The 21,172-nt window shown below is 44.6% G+C and overlaps 7 protein-coding genes across 7 annotated transcripts; 2 read left to right on the forward strand and 5 right to left on the reverse strand.

Moving 5' to 3' along the window:
• Positions 1–2,003: 2,003 nt before the first annotated feature.
• Positions 2,004–2,168, forward strand: CCOS01_11222 (uncharacterized protein; the record flags this gene model as incomplete). The annotated part of the gene is made up of 1 exon (XM_060459375.1): positions 2,004–2,168. One exon carries the CDS (start codon positions 2,004–2,006, stop codon positions 2,166–2,168), a length of 165 nt encoding a protein of 54 aa, XP_060310107.1.
• Positions 2,169–7,069: 4,901 nt separating this feature from the next.
• CCOS01_11223 (uncharacterized protein) lies at positions 7,070–7,479 on the reverse strand (the record flags this gene model as incomplete). The annotated part of the gene is made up of 2 exons (XM_060459376.1): positions 7,070–7,306; positions 7,381–7,479. 2 exons carry the CDS (start codon positions 7,477–7,479, stop codon positions 7,070–7,072), a joined length of 336 nt encoding a protein of 111 aa, XP_060310108.1.
• A 454-nt stretch (positions 7,480–7,933) lies between these two features.
• CCOS01_11224 (heterokaryon incompatibility protein) lies at positions 7,934–9,793 on the reverse strand (the record flags this gene model as incomplete). Its single annotated transcript, XM_060459377.1, has 1 exon — positions 7,934–9,793. One exon carries the CDS (start codon positions 9,791–9,793, stop codon positions 7,934–7,936), a length of 1,860 nt encoding a protein of 619 aa, XP_060310109.1.
• Positions 9,794–10,804: 1,011 nt separating this feature from the next.
• CCOS01_11225 (ent-kaurene oxidase) lies at positions 10,805–12,201 on the forward strand (the record flags this gene model as incomplete). Its single annotated transcript, XM_060459378.1, has 4 exons — positions 10,805–10,919; positions 11,152–11,266; positions 11,336–11,542; positions 11,775–12,201. The coding sequence occupies 4 exons, from the start codon at positions 10,805–10,807 to the stop codon at positions 12,199–12,201; spliced, it is 864 nt and encodes a 287-aa protein (XP_060310110.1).
• Positions 12,202–12,987: 786 nt separating this feature from the next.
• CCOS01_11226 (uncharacterized protein) lies at positions 12,988–13,383 on the reverse strand (the record flags this gene model as incomplete). The annotated part of the gene is made up of 2 exons (XM_060459379.1): positions 12,988–13,030; positions 13,136–13,383. The coding sequence occupies 2 exons, from the start codon at positions 13,381–13,383 to the stop codon at positions 12,988–12,990; spliced, it is 291 nt and encodes a 96-aa protein (XP_060310111.1).
• Positions 13,384–15,240: 1,857 nt separating this feature from the next.
• Positions 15,241–17,140, reverse strand: CCOS01_11227 (uncharacterized protein; the record flags this gene model as incomplete). The annotated part of the gene is made up of 4 exons (XM_060459380.1): positions 15,241–15,877; positions 15,940–16,339; positions 16,417–16,824; positions 16,930–17,140. 4 exons carry the CDS (start codon positions 17,138–17,140, stop codon positions 15,241–15,243), a joined length of 1,656 nt encoding a protein of 551 aa, XP_060310112.1.
• A 1,169-nt stretch (positions 17,141–18,309) lies between these two features.
• Positions 18,310–20,996, reverse strand: CCOS01_11228 (CTP synthase; the record flags this gene model as incomplete). The annotated part of the gene is made up of 11 exons (XM_060459381.1): positions 18,310–18,417; positions 18,473–19,465; positions 19,516–19,652; positions 19,702–19,729; positions 19,808–19,832; positions 19,952–20,056; positions 20,113–20,242; positions 20,361–20,388; positions 20,542–20,589; positions 20,656–20,712; positions 20,922–20,996. The coding sequence occupies 11 exons, from the start codon at positions 20,994–20,996 to the stop codon at positions 18,310–18,312; spliced, it is 1,734 nt and encodes a 577-aa protein (XP_060310113.1).
• Positions 20,997–21,172: the final 176 nt, after the last annotated feature.

A 21,172-nucleotide genomic window follows, 5' to 3' on the forward strand; every position in this document is an offset into this window, starting at 1 on the left:
ATATAATTAAATATTGATCTTAATAGCGAGCTCGATATACTATAAGAATTCTATTAATATTTCTATTTTACTAAATTCGTCCTTAACTTTATCTTTTAGTCTTTAATAAAACGAAAAAATACGGGTTTCCTTAGTAAAATCGAGTCGTATTATAAATTTCCTAAACTTAGTAGCGTAGTACGAAGTAGACTTAGTTTATTAAAAGTTAGTTAAGTTTTTCTTAGCTTATTACTTTTTATTAAGGTCTTAAAATAGGGATTTGAGGGTATTCTAAAATCCTACTATATTATTAAAAATATTCGTAGTTTCTTCTTTATAGTATAGTAAATAACCGTTATTATTAAAGAATTCTTTTTAAAAAGGTTCGAACTACTCTAAGGCTCGTTTCTTAAAAAAGGTTACTATATAAATAACTTGTTTAGTCTTATTACGGAAATTAGTAGCATAGAACGTTTAATAAGTTCTAATCTAAATTAAAAATCCTTTAAAATGCCTAGTAATTCTATTAAAAATAATAAGTATATTAAACTTAAGTTTTTCTTATTTATCTATAAAAATCTTAATAATATTAGTAGCGGCTTAGAGGGTTCTAACTTTTTATTCTAAGTCGTTTACTTCTCTTTTTTTAATTCCTAAGTTAGTTATAACTTTATTAATTATATTTTAAAGAGCGGTAATATTTTCGTTATTCTTAGTTAGGGTTACGGCTATCTAAATAGAATTATTATTAAAAAGTTCCGTAAGTTTTTTATTCCGCTTATTACTTTTTTTAATAATACGTTATATTTTTTTATAATTTACTTTTTTAAAAACTATATTACTATTAGAGTTATAAATAATATTAAATATTTTATTATCCTTAACCCTAGTTAGCTTACTAACTAAGTTGATAGGTCGCTTAGAGTTAGATAAAGGGGTACTTAAGGTCTTAAAAAATATCGTCGTTCGTTTTACTACTTAGTAAGTTTTATAAAATTAACTTACTAAATAAGAGTAATCAAAATATTATAGCTAGCTAGTTATAATAAGTATATTAATAAAAATTAAAGCTACGAGTACTAAGTAAATAGTATTATAATTATAAATAGCTTCTCTAAAGCTATATTTATAAGTCGTAAAATAGGTAAGGCTTCGGTAATTAATTATAGTCTTATCAAAAGGGGTTCTTAATAAAAATAACTAAAAATAATTATAAAATCTAATACTAAGTTAATTATTAAAGAAGCTATAAGAAGTCTATCCTTAAGCCTAGCTTAAGTCTATATTATATATAAATCTCGTCCCTAAATATATCCTTTATCTCTTAAGTCGTCCTCGATTATTCTAATCTAAAATAATTATTTAACCCCTAAGTTATATTAAATTATTCTAATTTAAAATAATCCTTATTTTATTAGTACGTAACTTATTTATAGTTCTTTTGTTCTGCGAGGAGTAGCCGTATTCTTATTTTACTTATATATATAGTATACCTAGTTATTGCGGCCGGTAGGTTAGCCTCTAAGTTAGTTATGTATATTAAATCGTAACATTATACTAACAAATTAGATTATAATAAAATTAATAATATTAACTACTTATTCTTCGTACCGTTAGCTTTTAGAGGATATACGAGGCTAAATAAATAAAAAGTAATAAAAGCTCTTAATAAATAGGCTTTTATTTATAAATAGTAAGGGAAGGTCCCTTAGATAACGGATATAAAAGTAGATAAAAGGACGAATTTAATAATATAGAATTCTATTCTCTTAATACTTAAAGAAAAAATACTACTTTTATTAATATTAAAAAAGAAAGATAGTACTAAGTAATTCTAAGAGTAGCTAGAGGGGTCTTTTTTATATTACTTAGATTATTTAAATACTAAGCTCGTATAAGTATTCTATGCGAATAAAAGGTACGGCCTAGATAATTTCTATAGGATTATCCTAAATACTAGGGTATTATAATAATTAATAAGAAGAAAGGGGTAATTCTAAGCGCTATAAAAAATCGTATTAGTAATGCTTAATACGTTAATAGTAGGTATTATAAAAATTAGCTTCGGCCTAGGTAAGAAAATCGTCGCCCTAAGTACGGTAGAAATAAAAACGCACTTTAAAATAATAACTTTCTATATTCTACTTATTAATACCCCGTTTCTCTTATATCTAAAAAACATAGATTAACTAGGTATTATATTTAATAATACGAAGAATAAAATCTCTAGTAATAAGTACTTTAAAATAGTTAAACGATAATAGGGGTACGCGTTTATAAAGCTTATTAATAACATAAAGTTAATTAATTACTTAATAAAAAATAAGTTTAAACGACTATACTAGAAATTCGGGTACCTATTAGTTATAAGGCTATATAACCTCTTAAAATAATTAAGTAATAAGGATATTAAAATAGGGGCGCTAGAGTAGTTAATAAAAGTATATTATTAATACTAAATAAATACGCAGAGCCTACGCAGATTTAAATTTAAATTGCGTAATAAGATTAACTTTAATTAAAAAATCGTTATTAATATCTTCTATTTAAATAGTCGACCGGTCCTATATATAATCGACGAGGCTATATTATTTTAAGTAGGGTAATTCCTCTGGGATTTATAAGTAAAGATAGTATAAGTAGCTCTACGAAAAAGCTAGATTAATATATACTAAGGACCGCTAGATAGTATTAAAACCGACGCTAAAACGAGTTTTAAGTTAATAAAATTTAGGAAAAATACAATAGCCTATAGTATATAGCTAAAAATCGTACTCGTAGAAGCGTACTATAGTATTAAAAAAGTAAAAAGGGCATACTAATAGCTAAAAAGGGCGTTTAAGATTATTAAAAAAAAAAATCCTAATTTTACTAATAACGAATACCTCTAAACGGTACTTAAATACTATAATAATATTATAAAACCTAACGGTCTTATACTAATATTATTAATATTTAGAGCATACTTAAGGACGACTTTAGCCTCGCTACCGTTACTAAACGTAAGCTAACGAGCCCAAGTAATTAAAAAAATAATACGGGCACTACGCAAAATAAATATAAAAAAGTAAGTTAACGAGGTAATTATTATATATAATAGGCCTAATATAGGGGCTAATTTAAATATACCCCTAAATTTAAATATATAAGTTTAGTATAAAATTACTTAGTAATAAGCTAGGCTATATAAATTAATTTCTATTAACGAGCGCTTTTACGTAGTTATAAAAGATCGTAACTAACTACTCGAAGTATTAATTACTATAGTTAGATTATATTATATAAATCTTATTAAGGTAATTTCTAGCCTATAAAAAGAAAAAGAGCTAGGGGAAACTATATAACCTATAGTAAAGACATAGGAAATTATCCTTAACAAAATCGTTATAATAGTACTAATAAACGACGAGGAAAAGGAAATTATTAAAAAGGTACTAATATTACCGGCGAGACGTTATAGAAAACTACGACGGTAAGCCCTAACGCGGCAATTTATTACTAATAACGAAGTAATTAACACCTTTTATATAGTAAAAAAAAAAGCTAATTTCGAGCTAGTAATTAAACTACGTAAAAAAGGCATTATCACAATTACTAAAAAGCTATATAAAGGATCAGATCTTATTAAAATAAACACTCTACGTAATTAAAGGGTCTATTAATTTATCCTCTATAACCCCGAGAAATATAAAAATCTCTATATATTTAAATCGTAAATAATATATAAAATTAAAAAAAAAGGAATACCCCAACCGTATAAAAAATCTAAGTATATAATTTAAAAGTATAATAACGTTAAAAAAGTAACGTTACTTACCTAATCGCCTATAATATAGCGCTATAGCTAATAACTAATAATAGTATTAATAATATCGTTACGGAAAAAGGGATACGAGATTTAGAGCCGTAATATTACTTAGGCCTATACTTAATTAGCCACAGGGCTTATAAAGAAAATCCTAGCCTACTTATTAAAAAAAATAGCTAGTAAGTACTTAAAAAGTACGATTATTAAAGTACTTAAACTACTATATAAGCTTACTAAATTAAGTACCTATTAGTAAGCTATATACTACGATTTTTATATTAATCGATTATTAATAATTATATCTACGTACGACCCGTACTTATTAATCTCTAAGTATAAAAGCGAATAATTTAAAATTATTAGAATATAAACCGATAATATATTAGGCCTATTTGATATTAACTTTATAAAAAAAGAGGATAAGGAGCTTTAAAAAGCGGGCTTCTTAATAAAGCTAAAAAAGGTCCTTATAACGAATAACTTATTAGCGTTTAATAGTAGGATTCTTATAATTAAAAGGGAAACCGTTATTTTTTAATAAAAGGGGTAGGGTAAGAAAATTACCCTCGTTAACCTGAACGTAATCGATATTAAAAAGTAATATAAGGCTAAGCTCGCGCGAGGGGTATATATTATAAATATATACTAACCCGAGGTAATTTTTAACTATACTAAAATAATATAAGCTATAGAGCTAAATAAATAAGACGTCAAAGTACTTAATAAGCGGCTTAAGTAGTAATAAATAAATTTTAATCGAGGCCTTATTTATTACCTAATTAACCTTGTTATTAGTAAGCTCTACGTCTTTATTAATAAGTTATTTACAAATAACGACGACTTTATTTCGTAATTAGGGTATATTATTATCCTAGCTAACGAGAGTATAAGTAAGAGCGAATTTATTATATATAGTAATATAGTCTACTATTCGTTAACTAAAAGTAAGTGAGTAATAAGAAGTATATTAGCGTTAGAAATCTATAATATAGTTAATAATATTAACCTCGTATACGTAATTTTAACGACGCTAAAGAAGATTACTAATTAACTTAACTTTTTATTAATCCTAATAGTTATTTATACTAATTCTTATTTATTATATAAATACCTTATTAAATTAGGAATAACGAAGGAAAAGAGGCTTATAATTAATATTATAGCCCTTAGGTAATTATATAAAAAGCGCAAGATCTTTAAGATCCGTTAGATTAATAATAATAATAACCTCGCTAACGTTTTTATAAAAGTAGTACTTAATAAGGGGCTAAAATAATTCGTAAGTAATAAAAAAGTTAATATATAAATAGAGGGATAAGTTATATAAAAAAAGTAAAAAAAAGAAAAAAAAGGAAACGACTTAATAAACGGGCCTAAGGTCGAATTATACTTCTAATTATAGTAAATAAATTAATAAAAAAAAGAGAAAGTTAGTATTAAATTAAAAGTTTAATTTAACCATAGCATATAGCTAACTACGTAGGGGCTAATTAGGGGCCCTATTTATAATTATTATAACTAGCTTAACCTACGGTTAGAACCTCCTTTTTATACTTACGTAAATATTTATATAGTTTAATTAATCTCTTCGTTAACCCACGGTTCGAACTAACTACCCTATAATAGGGATACTAATAGTAGTTAAGAAGGTTTTAAATATAAGTGATGAGAATTACCATAAGCTAGACTTAGCGTTACAAAAACACCCCAGGAAAGGCCGCAAAGAATTTGCCCAACTAGAAGCATGGCGGCAGAGTGCGCAAAGAATACCACAAAGATGAAGCAGTTCAAGAAGAACATGGCGCCGATCATGACCCATCGATAGCCATATTTGGATGCGAAGTATCCATTCATCAACCCGCCTGGCCGGTGTCAGTCTCCAGTTGGGGGGTTGGCCAACAGATCGGAAGCACGAACCAAAGATGGCACCGACCGTGGAAGCCATAGTTAGACCTGTTTGCCACGGTCCAGAGACCTGATAGCCAATTTCCTCGCCATACCAACTGCCATATTTCTTTTGGAACTCTGGATAGGCAAAGAAGTTGTTGATTAGGATGACGTCGTATCTGAAAGCAATCAACGTTGAGCAAGTATCTCGGGTTTTCCGAAGACCCAAAACAGAAATTACTCACCCTTCCATCACAATGGACATGGATATCATAACAGACCAAAACACCGCCTTACGGTTCTCGCTGAGTGCCTGCCGAAGGGTCTGCGCATGTTCATCGTCTGAAGCTTGCTTGGCTTCGTGAATGGCCGACTGACCAAGCTTTTCTTCGACTTCATTTTCAGCTGCCTTACGTAGATGGCGCACCTCAGATTCGCCTTTTAAGGCCATAATGACTGAGCAATTCTTCCAGACCTATACAAGGGATCAAATGAGAGATAATGCTAAGAGTTGAACAATGATCGTTTGGGACGGACGGTTCCGGATCCGTGAGGGTCACTGACTGATCTATATAAAGACACGGCGGACAAAAAGTATAGGATTTCTTTAAAAAGCCGGCATGATGTAGCATCCGAAACATCACACTGGAAGGTCTCGGTATCTGGAGAGGTACATCTGTTCTGGCTGACATATACGGTAAATGGCTTCTCAAGGCGTGTCAATATCAAGAAACCTTGGCTCTTCATCCCCACATGATCGAGTCACCCCGCCACCCCAGACTGGAGTTGCAAAAGTCTGGGGTTGACAACATGGCCTATAGTTGGATGGCATTATAAAACCCCGTACGTGAAATGCAAAAAAGCGTTGCTGATGGGCAAGAACAACCAGGGTTCTCAGGGATCTTCCTAGGCCCATTCTGGAAAAAGTGAGAAACAGCCGGCAGTAATGTCTCACAAGCTGGCGGTAGGATTGAGACTCTACTTTTGTTCAGAAAGAGGGGAAGTGCGCCAAGAGCAATTGGCAGCTGTGGGGAAAGCGGCATTGGCGAGTCACAGTTGGTTGGGTGATTTTGGATGTGGGAATGGCGGAGGATCTCCGCATGTTGGGTAAAGCTTCCAGGAAGATGTTGGGTATGTCAAACTTCGGACATTGGGATAAGAAATAAGCGTTGCGCGAACAAGGCATTCAACACGGAAAAGGGCAATGGACGCTTCATGAACCGGATAAGCTCAGAATCAGACACCAAGATGCTTGTGAACCGAGCCCTTCCGTTGGCCCGGGCTCATGCAAACACAGATGAGCCGAGTCTATCTTGTCATATGACGCTCCTCCGATGTGGCTTGATGTGAGATAAGAGACTGCATGTATAATGTAAAGACTGTCTTTACAGGGTACTAGCTTTGCCTCGTTGCCGCTGCTTCATGCCTTCGGTAAAGATAATCTTGGGGAAGACTGCTCTCGAATCTTTCTAATAAGTCATCATGCCCTTGCAGCAACGCCTTTACTGTCTCGTGGGTCTCAAAGAGCACCGCCTCAGAGTTTCCGGTTGGGTTCTGTGTTGAAGTGTAGAAGCTACTCAGAGCCTTGATGAAGGCCGCATAAACCTCCGGCTGAGTTGCCTCGAAGCGTCGCTGAATTGTCGGTCAGGAAAACCAATACCGTTCACATTACTGGCTTGAATGGCCACTACAAGGCGATGACTAACCTTCACATCGTCCAGAAAGCTCCAGCTTTCTTGGTACCCAGTGGACCCCGCCTGGTCCTGCGGGGTGATGATTTCCGGAGGTTCTGACATGGAGTGCATTCTGAAGAGTTTCGTTTGCTTCGTGTCAATCAAACAATGTCCAAAGTTTGATCCGTCTTCCTGGAGAAGGATTCTCTAAGAGCGTTTTTGAGGGGTCCGTTGGGACTTCCCCGACTTTATGTGAGTAACTCCGCTTTCCAAAGATCCTTCAGCCCCGACCCGGAAATAAAAGTCATGGCATCGGCCAATATGCGTGGTTCAAGATCGTGGCGACCAACAAGTTTCTTCACATAGAGCATTTCATGCCAAAAAATGATGTAATCACTTGTGTGTAACTCGTTGGGGCAAGCTACGCAGGCCAGGGGCACGGCAAAGCGAGGTCCACCTCGGTAGTTCTCGATTGAGGGGAACTTACTGAATAGACGGGGTTCAGGATATTGGGAACCGAAATGAATATTTGAGGTCTTTGAACTACGATGTACTGACATAATGCTCCACACGTTTCAAGTCGTATCTAGACAAGCAGAAAGACTTCCTCCTCGCCGAACCGAGCTCTGATCGTATCGTCAGCAGCCTCGGGCATGAGCGGATCGATGAAACAGTCGCCCAGTAGCCACCACCCGTTGTTAACTTCTCTAAGAACGAACGGGATCGGGCCACCGTGCAACATCACAACCACATCTCCTTCTCTTGCGCAGGCTGGTGCTAGTCCATAGAACCCCTTTGCTGTCTCAAAGACACATCGCTGGTCGCAAGCGCGGGACGCTGCGACTCTGAATCGCGAGGCGTTCCCGTCACTCAATGCGATATTGAGAGGCTCGAAAGTTGGAGACTCTAGGCCAGAAACCTCAAGTAAGTTGTGTACGTATGTCAGGTAGTCTGCATGAAACTGCTCACGGTCGTCAGATGATTCGAGCTCTTCCACACGCTCATACCCAACAGTAACCCCAGCAGTCAGAGTGAGAGCCATCATCAACACGGCCATCAGCGAGTCTTCAGATTGAGATTCTGGATACGACATGTTTGAAGACGCACGATGCCATAGATCTAGCATCGGATGAGGTGACACCGCAGAGCCTGTGGATCTTTCCTTGAAGTCTTGAACGTCCAGAGCGCGGGTTATCCAAGCAATGGTGTCGAATCTGACACCAGCTACGGCTAACTTGCCATCTGATGATGGGTTGAAATCTGTCAGTTCCGGGAGACCATGCTTGTCGCCCTCTTTCCAGGCTGTCAGGGATCGGCTATCGAGAATAGATGACACGTCGCCACTCATATCCCATCTTGGTACCCATGAAGGAACATCGGTTTGTTTGTACTCGACTTCATGTTGGACATAGCACAAAGAAGCCAATATTTTACTGTCTGTGACAGCAGTAATGACAACGTCGGCGTAAACCTCTGCCACACTTTTTCGGTAGTCAACACTCGGGAAAAGCTCGAGGTCTTTTGGGCGCATGAGCCCCAACAGCCCATAGACCTTGTCCCTCAAGTTTGTGGCATGGTGATCTCGAAAAGCAATGAGAATTTCCAAGAAAGTTGATTCTGGTATATCGCTTGTGTCGAACATGGCATGCGCATTGTCAAATGGCATATTTTCGATCTCAGCCGGCACATCGTAGTCATTTGCAAGATGCTGCTCGCTTAACCAGGCAGCCGTGACTCCCAGCTTGACCCAGTCTAAGGATACAGAGCCGACGTAAACTCTGGAAGATCGGGCGAGAACGATTTCTTGCACGCACCAAACTCGCGTGAACCAAGGTCGAGACAGCAGCCACCCCAGCGCTTCCCAGTCTTCTGCCTTCGGCTCTGGTTTACTCAAACGCATCCCAGCCGCAGCAACATTCTCGATAGAGATCCCTGCGAGTCCTTCTAGCGCTTGTGTCGCCGGCGTAAAGTGAGCCATGGTCACAAGATCGATGTTCTTAGCTAATGCGTGATCTTCGCAAGCTTGATGAATCGTCTCGATCAAAGACATCGCACGGGGGGCCCGGCCTTCGTTGTCCAGGCCTAGCCATACCACTACCCTCTCAGCACGCGAGTAAATGTCTCTCATGAGTTGTACTTGGTCTGCTCTCTCGTCCATATCCTCTTGATTGATGCACAGAGCATCTGCCCATATCAACAACTCTCGGTCTGGATGCCGTAGGTGTTGCAGAGCATCGTGAAGGTTCTGGGTAATCGAGACAAGTTGTCCAGAGCAGTCGATCTGTCGCCGCTCTGATGGGTCTCCCCAGACATATGACAGCGCCTCGAACGTTGGGAGGTCATCGATACTTGCTTCCTGAAGTTCGATTTGAATAGGGCTAGTGTCCGGACCAGGCTGCAGAACCAAGATCCGGATGCACCGGCTGGCCAGCCGACTCGGATACATCCGAGCTATTATTGTAGTAGAGCTGGGGGGTCAAGGGAGGTGGCGTGTGTTGAAACATAAATGAAGGGAAGTATTTTGCTGACGCAACGGGATAAAAGCAATCCAGTCGAGAGTATCATAAGTTTATGAAGGGCTAGTGAGTCGGTCTGTCAGCGCGTGTAGCTTTGTGCCCATTGGTTGCAGCTGAGCGGCAGGAAGATGCGTCATTTTCCGCGGAGCTCCTCGCCGCACCAACTCTGACTGTCTAAGAAACGACTTGTCAATCTACCGCATCAGCGAAAAGATCGACCAAGCACGCCAGTCTATGTATCACTGCACGATTATACTGGATATTCTGCTAAGTAAACTTAGATTACTTCATGGCAAATTTGTTTAAATGGCCTTGAGGGCTTCCGAGACCCTTCAAAGGTCAAAAGAGTCGGCTACAGCGACAAAAAGAGGACTCTTGTGCTCCCGCCAGAACAAGATGAGATAGCAAGACCAGTTGCCTTTCCTCGAGCCGAGAAGTTCTTTCATAACGGAAAGGCGCAACGTGATGCGTACTCTGAGATTGAGATGTACCAGACGTGTTCGCGCATCATCCAGTTCCACTTGGATGCCATGGTTGCAATCCAAGTCCAAAGGTTGTAGTAACTGCACAAAGCTTGACGGCTCCGAGCAGATTGAAGATGTTAGTGATGACGAAGCTTCAACTTTCTCAAAAGTCGACTGCCTTGCTACTTTCCTCGTCAAAGTGGAAAAGCCAGAGCACGGTGACACCTTCATCATGATAGTGTGGCAAGGTACACGATTGAGTGAATGGCACCGCTGGAAATCTTGCGTAGATCGTAACGCACACCGCCAGCATGATCAGCTCTCAATCCTATAGTTTTGAGCATTCTCTCGGCGGTGAGATAGTTAGATTGACCTTATCCGCCCGTCACGACATGACTGCCACGCGATTAGGTAGTGACGTTTTGGTATTCCCGAAGAATACTCGCGGCCGCCAGGCCTGCTAAGGCAGCTCACACCATGACAGGCGATATCGTAATGATTCCGCTTCAACATTGCGACGATCTTCGGACGATGCCGAATGACACTGTCAACAACGTTCCTCTCTTGGAAGCCGTTCGTGAATTTTCTCTCGGTACTCTACAGAGTTGATGCTGATGCTGCCTTAGCTTTGCGAGACCAGATGGACGGATTACCATCCAATCAACCCCCTTTTACTTAACATGATCAAATCAAACCTTACGCCGAGTCTCAGCAAGATCTCCGTCACGCTATCAAGCCATATCGAACTCACCGTGTTGGACAACATCGGTCCCTGTCCTGAATGGAAGGAGGTAGTACTCTATGAGAAACTACTAAAATGGTAGCTGTCATCTCCGGCCGCGTCTTCATTGGCCCCGAGCTTTGCCGCAAAGAAGAGTATCTAGAGGCCAGCACTATGTTTGTCGTCGACCTCTTCCAGGCAGTGGCCAAGATAAAGAGGTAGCCAAAGTTCTTGCGCTTCATCGGCAAACAATATGTCCCTGAGATTAAGAAGTTGGCTGAACACAGACGCCGCGCTGCCCAAGTCCTGATCCTAGTCATTGAAGCACGCAAAAGATTGCACAAAGAAGTTACCGAGGTACCAGAGGACATGCTGCAATGGTTCATTGTCAAATCTAGCAAGTTTGGCATGGGCAAGAATGAGCAGCTCGCCGAAACGCAGCTCAGCATGAGCGCCGTTGCTATCCACACCACCACAACGGCAGCCACGCATACGTAGGTCACCCCAGGCCATGAAATGTTCGAGGAGGTGACGTAGCTCATCAGACTGACCGGACAAAAGGTTGTATGACATTGCTGCACGATGTCCCGATGTCATTCCCGCTCTCCGAAAAGAGGTCCAATCTGTTCTAGCCGCCAATGAGAACGAATGGTCAACTAGCGCCCTCTTCCAGATGAAGCTGCTCGACTCAGTCTTACGCGAGTCCTAACGTTTCAATCCCGCCAGCTTAATCAGCTTCATGCGAACTATCACAAAACCAGTGACGCTTAAAGATGGCACTCAGCTCCTACCTGGCACCAACATCGCGGTGCCCATGGTCGGCCCACTACAAGACAATCTTTACTACACTGAATCAGCCCAAGTCGATCCCTACCGCTTCGTGTCCATCCGCAGCGAGGCCCGCAGCGATCCGTTACAGTATGCAAACAAGGAACAGTATCAATTCGTGTCATCGACCAAGGAGAACATGGCCTTTGGCTTTGGCCGCCACGCGTGTCCAGGCCGCTTTTTTGCTGCTACAGAGATTAAGATGCTCATTGCAAGACTTCTTTTGGAATACGACATTCGAATGCCAGAAGGTGTCATGGAGCGGTATAAGAATATCGTGAGAGGCGACAGATCGAACCGGATCATACGAAGACGATTATGTTAAGAAAATGCACCTGAGTGGGCTCTACAGTTGGAGAACTTGAGGAGGGAGAGACCCCGTAATTCCTCGTGATCGATTCTCATTGCCGCAGCCCTGGACAAGACCTCAATTTGCTTGTCAGCGAAGATACCTAGGCATCAAGGACAATGTCGCTTGTTTTACGCGCCTCGGTCGCGTGGCGCATCGACAACACCACGGTTTACCATCGTCAGCATCTCGGGTAACTGATTGAGCTTGAGATTCGTGCGTCATACCAGCCCCTCGCCTCGGAGAGAATTGGGGGCTGTTCGGTACGAGTGGCAGCTCAGCATAGCAACATAATATCAACCCATACAAGCTAATTTTCTTTGCCACCTATCCTAGCGCGTCTTAATGGTAAATGAAGTCTTTCGAATTCCATAATAGTTGACACACTCTCCATCATAGCCACTGAGGTGTGACGTTTCGGCTGGAAAATGGTGATGATAGCAAGTGAAAGGTTGCAACGGAGTTTTCTTAGCAAAATATTTCAGCAACGACGTACCTTAAAGTCTCACAGTTGGCTCTAAGTCAGCAAACTTCAGGGATATCAATATCTTTCTTGGTAGAAATTTGCAGATTTCATATTTGACGACAATTTCCATCGTTCCCTTGTACCTTCGTAGACTTGAAACACTACGGCAGAAACTAGGGCTCACACGATATAAACATCTTTCTTTGTGATAGCTTATGGACAACAGCCCCTGTTGACTCAATGCATTGGTGGCTAAGCCAGCATCAACTTCTCCCACTGAAGGCCCGGATCTATATTCACAGAACCTCAGACACCAAATCCTCATATATGCAGGGTATCCTAGGCTGATTGTTAGTCGGGCGTTGCAAAAGTACACACGCAAAGTTTCTCTTTTTGAGAATTACCTTTCACTCTTCCCAACTTCAGTCCAACAAAGACATTTACCGAGGGCAACACTTCCAGTATCCGGTGCAAGGCGTACCCCAATCCTTACCCTTGCACTGCGGCGCGTTGTCGACGAACTTGACCCTCTGGCCAACCGGGCATGACGCCGGCCAGTCGCAGGCCATGCGGTTATTTGACATGACGCAGGTGGTCTTGAAGCCCTCCGTCATGCGGCAACCATCGTTTGCGGGGATAGCTGTGGCAGCTGTGACTAGCGCCAGAGTCGCCAAGATTGAAGAGAATTGCATTTTGTTTCGGGGCTGATGGAGCTCTGGTTCGAAAAGCGGCGACCGCAGGTTAGTCTTGAAGGACGTGATTTGAGAAGCGGCAAGAGCTAGGTGTTGTAAGGTGTTGTAAGGTGTACAAAAGCCAGGAAACTGGTCTTCTTATTAAATACCCGAGAGTCTCTTCTGGTCATTTCTCTCCTATACATGTCCTCAATTTCTTCATGGATATCATGACCAGGATAGGAAATGGAGCTCAGACTGTTCATGAACTATCAATCCCTCCGCAATAAGCTTTCATCTCACAGTATATTGCGGGATACCGTTCATGGTGTGGGATGCCGCTATCCGAGAAATCCGCATACGTGACATGTCACTGATTAATACGAAATTATCGCTGCATCAGGTCGAAGCTTAACATCCACCACTTTCGCCTTTTTTGGCAACCGAGTACCGAGCGACTACGATTCATGGCAATTTCCTAAACACCAGCCTCGGGGAACCACACGTCGGCGAATATTACCCATTGAGAACTGAGTCTATACGCAGCGCCACGTGGGGAAATCTGAAGCTATGGGACAAGTCAAAAGGTTGCTTTATTACCAGGCACAACCAATCTCAGAGTCTGAGACGACTCCAGCACAAGACCTGCCCGGACTTAAGCCATGGCCTTCCAGTTTATCTCTGCCTATGATCTGGAGAGTTCTAAATCCCCTTGTCCCATCAGATATAAGATGGTCTAAGAGTTGTTTCCGATTCCCGAAACCCAGTCTCACACAGAGACCGAGCAGCCAAGGCCGTAAATCCACAATTCAGCCCTGTTCCTTCTTCGTTTGACGATGAAGAACGCATCTCAAGTCTACGACCGGATGAACAAGCTCACACCGAGTTCGGAAGGCTCTCTGAGAGTTGTAAAGACGCTTACATAGATCCTGCGCGTAAGGCTGTCAGCTGTCGAATTCGCCCTCCAAGTCGCGTGCCCCTACGACCCATTTCGTCAAGCGCAGATGGGCTGGGGCGGGCCACCGTTTTACAAAATCGAATCAGGGGGGTTCTTAGTGAAAGTTATTGCTTCCAATGTTTTTCAAACTCTTTCTGCCACTCGACATGCCCAGCCTTTAATAACGAAGCCCTTCAACACTGAGAGTCTCGTGGTCTTTGTCAATGCCGCGCCTTAACTGGTCCCTTAGGAATAGAATCGGCTTTTGGGAAGAAGTGGCCATGATGATCACCAACGCGGGTAGTTAAATATCCTTAGTATGCCGCTCTTGAATGCAAGAGCATAGAGGAGGGAAAGAAGGTGACACACCGCGCCTTCTCGTCTCTGGTGTATGGTTATGGATGAAAAGGCTCGAGTCGTGTGACTACATATAGGATACTGCGTTGAGATGTCTCATGAATCACTGGATGAAGCGGAGAAGAGCTATCATATGAGCCTCCTCAATGATTTCCGCTTCTTGTGATCTTGTGATTTCTTGAATATACATGAGATGAATACGCAGATGGCGGAAGCTGCCTGAGGTATAACTTCCTCATTCAACGTCGCCAACCCTTATGAGAAGTGAATCATCTCTGATTCTCAACAAGATCGGGCCGCATGGTCGAGGGGCTCTGGGCTGTAGAGGCCCCGACCAGACCGTGAAGTCTCCGGTCTATTCCGGGATCCATGTTCAACCCTCGATCGGTCCGGTCTTGTTAACTCTTTTTCCAAGTTTTAGTCTTCAGACCATCAGGTCGGTCCTTCCTCACTTCTCAACTAACGCTCCATAACAAGAAGTCATGACACCCCTCGGGTTTTTGTCCTGAGCGGATAGTCCTAGCAATGGTTCATCCCAAGCTAGGGTACCGATCTTCAGGTAGTCCAAAAAGGAAACCCGGCACTCAAGCATCGTCCTTGATCTTGACTCCCAACCCACGATCAACAACAACAGTAGTCTTCTGCAAACTCCTCTTCACCGGCTTCGCATCACTGAAAATCTCCTCCAGCTCCTCCAACGTCCTCTCCTTGGTCTCAACGCAAGACACGTACATCAACCCGAGATGCACAAAATGCAACACCAAGAAGATAGTATACGTCTTCCACCCGATATGCTTAATCGACACAGACGTCCCGTACGTATTGATAAAGCTCGCAACGCCAGAGATGAACCCCTTGGCGCCCATCCCCTTGGCTCGGATCTCGTTGTTCAATATTTCGGCGGGGTACAGCGCCTGCAGTGGCGTCCAGCAGAAGCCCCAAAAGATACCGTACGAAAAGATCATGGCGATGAAGGCGTAGGCCTGCGGCTTGGGGACCGCGGTGCCTTCGTCTAGGTGGTGCTCTGCTTTCGCGGCGAGGACGTTGATGGGGATGTAGACGAGCCCCGTGAGCAGGGTGCCCCAGAGGAACAGCGGTCTGCGACCGACCTTGTCGACGAAGAAGGAGCCGAAGATGCCGCTGACGAAGGATATGACGGTGTTGATCCCGTTGAGAAGGAGTTGTCGGCTCGAGTCCGTGATGCCAACCCCGCGCACCATACTGAAGAAATCCACAATCAGTACATGTATCTTTCTGCTTCGTGCTGGATATGTGTTACTCACGCAGGTAAATAGTACGAAATCACCGATCCCCCAATAAACTGTGAAAACACGGCAACAAGCATGATGAGCCACATGCGGTACCGGTTCGGCCGATTGTTGACGAGAATCTTATAGTTCCAGTTATTATTCCTCAGCTCCTGCTCGGCCTCCAGCGACGTCCGTATCTCGTCGAGCTCGAGCTTGACGAGCGCCGAGTGCGGGTTCCCGTCGCCGTGATACTTTGTCAGAATCGCCGCCGCGCGGTCCGTATGGCCTTGCGACCAGAGCCAGCGCGGGCTCTCCGGCAGGAACCAGACGACCGAGATGACAATGGTGGCCGGGACGAGCTGGACGATGTAGGGGATGCGCCACGCCCAGTCGCTGGGGATGAAGTTTGTGCCGTAGCATGTCCACGCGGCCACTTACTCACAGTCAGCTTCCCATCAAGGACATCCATCCAAGTGAAAGCAAACCAAAAGACAAAAAAGGAAGACTCACTATTGGCACCAATATACCACCCCAAAACATTATACAACCCCCCAGCCAACCCCCTCCACGTAGGATACGCAATCTCCACCAAGAACACAGGCGCCGACGTCCCGCACATGGGCGTCCCCGTACCGACGATAAACCTGCCTATAAAGAACTGCGGCAGCCGGAAGCTGCTCGCCTGCAGCACGGAGCCCAGCACGATCATGGACGCGCCGGAGAACATGCAGGCGCGGCGGCCCCAGCGGTCCATGATGTACCCGCACAGCAGGCTGCCGATGATGCTGCCGACGGTGTAGATGGAGAAGACGGCGCCGTTGAGCTCGCCCGTGAGGCCGATGCGGAAACGGGCTTGAAAGGGGTCCATTGCGTTGATGGCGGACATTACGGAGCCGTCGTAGCCGTTCATGATGCCGTCTTTTGTGGAGTTGGAGATTGTCAGCTAAGGGGTGTCTTTGATCTTTTTACAAAGTCATCACGTCTTATGGAAAGGGAGGTTTGGATGGGGCTTGAGAGACGTACTCAGAACGCAGAGACACATCATCGCGTAGAGCGTCATCTGCGACTTGGACTTGTAGTCGGGTTTGTCTTTGGCAATAGCGTCGGCGAGGGCGACGGACTGGACATTGACTTCCTTCGCGTGGCGGTGTGCGAGGGCGTTGTTCTTCTCGTCGTCCAAGGCGGAGGTCGTCGCCTCGACGCGGTGGCCTGTAGCTTCATTCTGCTTCTCCATGTCTGGTGTTTCTTTCCTGCATGAAAAGCTATCTGTAATAGAGAGGCTCGATCTTGCGGCGGTGGCTGCTCAGGCTAGGTACGGTGGTGAGCAAGACGCCCTCATCATCAACTTTATATTAGAGGCTCGACATCTACTACGGTCAGGCTCCCAACCATTCGCACAGACGGCATTTCCCCGGACCTTGCCCTCCCAGGATGACCATCTGGAGATACCGGGCAGTCCAACCGATAGACTTGGAGCGATATGACAACCACCCCCTGCTTCATCCCTCACCCCGAAAACATCCCCATGTCGCCGCATGCACCCCTCACTCTCACTGCGGGGTGACGATCCAGACGAACCAACGACAAGATACAAGACGTACGAGAAATCCCATGTTTACGCCAAGACGGCAGCTCATATCACCGCATCTCGCTCTAACCCTATAACAAACCAAGATGGTGACATGGCTCCGATATGTCCACGTGCGCAGCTGACCAGTGTGAGATGCATTCATATCCTAGGGTTCCAAACAAGCAAGTTCAATGAACATAACCGCCAGACCTTCATTGGCGGGAAATACGTCCGTTGGAGTATGCTTCGCAGCTGGCAGCTTTTCCGTGCTTCGGCAGATGCATTGGCATGATTCTCGTGAACCCATCTTTTTGTAGGCACTCAAAGTCTACCTTATCCCTATCCGCCAAGGGGAATCCAAAGCACAGGAACATTGCACTAAGGAGAACCTATGGTGAATGGAGAAAGGCCAAGCAGGCCGGTCATCGTTGCTGTGCACGTTTGGAAAAGTTGCAGCATTGTGCAGTCAAGATTGAAAATGAGAGCAATTCCCCCTATATTTGTAACCCAGGATGATCTAACATGCAGATTTTATCCTATTTTAAAACAAGAAAACGCCCGCGCCGCCGAGAATGCCATCCGCCTTGCCCCCAAGATAAGTTCCCCATCTAATCAGACGCGCGTTCATTCATGAGTTGTCTTGGTTGGTTCATTTCTGGATAGCCCAATATAATCTCTAGTGATTTGAGTAAAGAAAAAGAAAACAATCCCAACTGCCTTCTCGGATGCCTTGCCTGCCCATGTCATGTCTACTTTGAGATAAACATTCTTTGTCGTGTATCCCGTCTTTTCAGAAATGCTGGAAGAAAAAATGCGAAATGGATAACAGATTCTTAAACGACGTGCTTGACGCCGTTGGCCTGCTTGGAAGCGGCGAGCTCCTCCTTGACCACGCGGTCGAGGCAGCCCGCGCTGGCGGCAACGAAGCCGAGGTAGGGTCTCTGTCCTGCTTGTCAGTATCACGCGAGGGAAGGGGATATGGGTGGGCAAACGTACGCTAGGGTTGAGGACCTTGGACTGGTACTCTGCGTGGAATTGGGTTCCAACGAAATAGGGGTGGTTCTGGAGCTCAAAGATCTCCATGCGCTCACCAGTGTCGTCCTTGCCGATGAAGTTCAAGCCGGCCTCGGAGAGCTTCTCGACGTAAGCCGGGTTGGCCTCGTAACGGTGGCGGTGTCTCTCCTCCACCGAGTCGGCCTCGCCGTACAGGGCGCGCAGCTTAGACCACTCGCTGCCGGGCTGGAACTCGGTCGGGCGCAAGCCGAGGCGCATGGTACCGCCGAGCTTGTCTCGGCTGATCTCGGGCATGTAGATGACGACCTTGTTCTCGGCCTGGGCATCAAATTCCTCCGAGGTGGCGTCAGCGATATTGAGGAAGTCGCGGGCGTACTGGATGATGGCAGTTTGGAAACCAAGGCAGACACCGAGGAACGGGGTACCGTTCTCACGCGCCCACTTGGAAACCTTCATCATACCCTCGGTACCTCTGGTACCGAAGCCACCGGGGACAATGATACCGGAGGCGGTGCAGACATCGTGCCATGCCTTGTGGTACTGGGCCTGATCCGCGGACTTGGCCTGGATCTCGAGATGCTCGGCATCAACCCAGCAGATGTTGAGCTTCTTGCGCAGGTGCATCGCCGAGTGCTCCAGAGCCTTGACAACGGACAGATAGGCGTCCTGAGACTTGACGTACTTGCCGACAAGGGCGATGTTGATCTCACCGTCGTACGGGCGGCTGACGACGGAAGCCCATGTCTTCCATAGTGCCGCTCCCTCGGCGATGCGAGACTGAGGGATGGACAGAGCGTCCAAGTTGACGGCCTTGCGCAGCCAGGGGATAAGGTTCTGCTCCTCCAAGAGGAGAGGAACTTGGTAGATGGTGGGCATGTCGCGAACGACGAGGACCTGAGGGACGTCGACCTGGCAAAGAAGGGCAATCTTTCTCACCGTAGCCTCCTCAAGGGGCTGCTCGCAGCGGCAGGCGATCTGGGCAGTCGTTAGCAGTGGGACGAACCATCAGAAACAACCATTCCTACCATATCAGGAACCAGGCCGTAACTGCGAACCGTCTTCACGGCATGCTGTGTGGGCTTCGTCTTCTGCTCGCCGTGGATGGTGGGCACGTAGGAGACGTGGATCTGAATGAAGTTGCCGCTTCCGGCTCTGTGGCGCACTATGAGAGGTCAGCAGTCGAACCAGCCGGGAGAGTTTGTAGCACAAACATTGAGTCAATGCCTCGACGTAGGGCATCTAGATGTGGTGTTAGTATGCTTTAAATGCTTCAAAAAGCACGACCTCTTCGTCTAGCACGTCTCCAGAGTAACGTACGCTTTCGATATCACCGACTGTGCCTCTGTAGTAGCATGTTAGCATCTGAACCGACTGATATTCGTGAAGACGCGATCTCGAATCGAAGAACCGGTTTGTAGGTATATGGTTATATGTTGGAGAGGGGGCCAGCTGGAAACCTACCCAAGCTCGATAATGCAGACATCGGGCTCCTCGCCGGAGTCGTCTGTGGGGATCTTGGCAACACGCTCGATCCAGTCCTGGATCGCATCGGTGACGTGAGGCACGCTGGCATCTGTCAGCAAATTGAAAGATGTAGGTAAACCTGTGGAGGCCAAACGTACACCTGAACCGTCTTTCCAAGGTAATCGCCGCGGCGCTCCTTGTCAATGACATGCCTGTAGACCTTGCCGGTGGTAATGTTGTGCTCGCCCGTCAGACGGATGTTGAGGTAGCGCTCGTAGTTGCCCAGGTCTGTGTGCGAGCCTCGTTGTCAGAGATTTGCGATTGATAAGAATGGCAATAGCTTCTCCCCCGGGGGAGAAAAGGGGGAGGGATCCATGGGCCAGATGTCGTCCAAAGGTTCACCTACCGAGATCTACCTCCATGCCATCGTGCAACTGATGATGGTCAGCGATTACCGTCAAATCAAAACATTACAGACTGCTCCGAGAATTACCAACACCTCATCATCTTAGGTGTGGCTTGGATAGAGACACTAGTCCCTATGCCCCGGACCAGGAATGGCACTCCAGGGTTCAAGGAATACGAACCACAAAGCATTCGCCGTGCTCGGCGGGAGCCATAAGACCAGCATCGACCTGTATGTCATCGTCAGTTACTGGGACACACGGTCAAGAGAGGGGTTCAGGGGAGGTTTCACTCACCGACAGGTACGGGTCGATCTTGATGCTAGTGACGCGCAGTCCCAAGGTCTTGAGGAGCTGTTCATGGAAACCCCAACCGTTAGCAATGATGCATCATTCGAGGCTGGCTGCATTGCATGCATGCATGATATGGCTGTGAGATCCCATGAAGAAAACACCCCGCTATCCCCAATGGCTTGGTGTGGCAAAGCTCTCAAAGTGTGGTCTCAGAGTGTGAAGTCACAGCCCGTAGATAAGGAAATTTCAACAGGGATTCGGATACACACCAGACCCGTGGAAGAGGCGATGATGCCCTTGCCCACTCCAGAGATGACACCGCCTGAGACGAGAACGTAACGCATGATGGCTGATTTTTTTTGCGACAGGACAACAAAAATCGTTCGTAAGAAGGGTATCGTATACGTTCAAGATGGGGGGCGAGGCTGTCTGGTGGCGATCAACTCTTGTTTGGCAGAATGGAGGGGAGGGAAGAAAGAGAGTCAAGAGTCAAGTGCGGGACGCGACGCGGTCGGAAGTA

Source organism: Colletotrichum costaricense (genome assembly GCF_030867565.1).
Source record: "Colletotrichum costaricense strain IMI 309622 chromosome Unknown Scaffold_12.1, whole genome shotgun sequence".
In the NCBI taxonomy this organism is placed as follows: domain Eukaryota; kingdom Fungi; phylum Ascomycota; class Sordariomycetes; order Glomerellales; family Glomerellaceae; genus Colletotrichum; species Colletotrichum costaricense.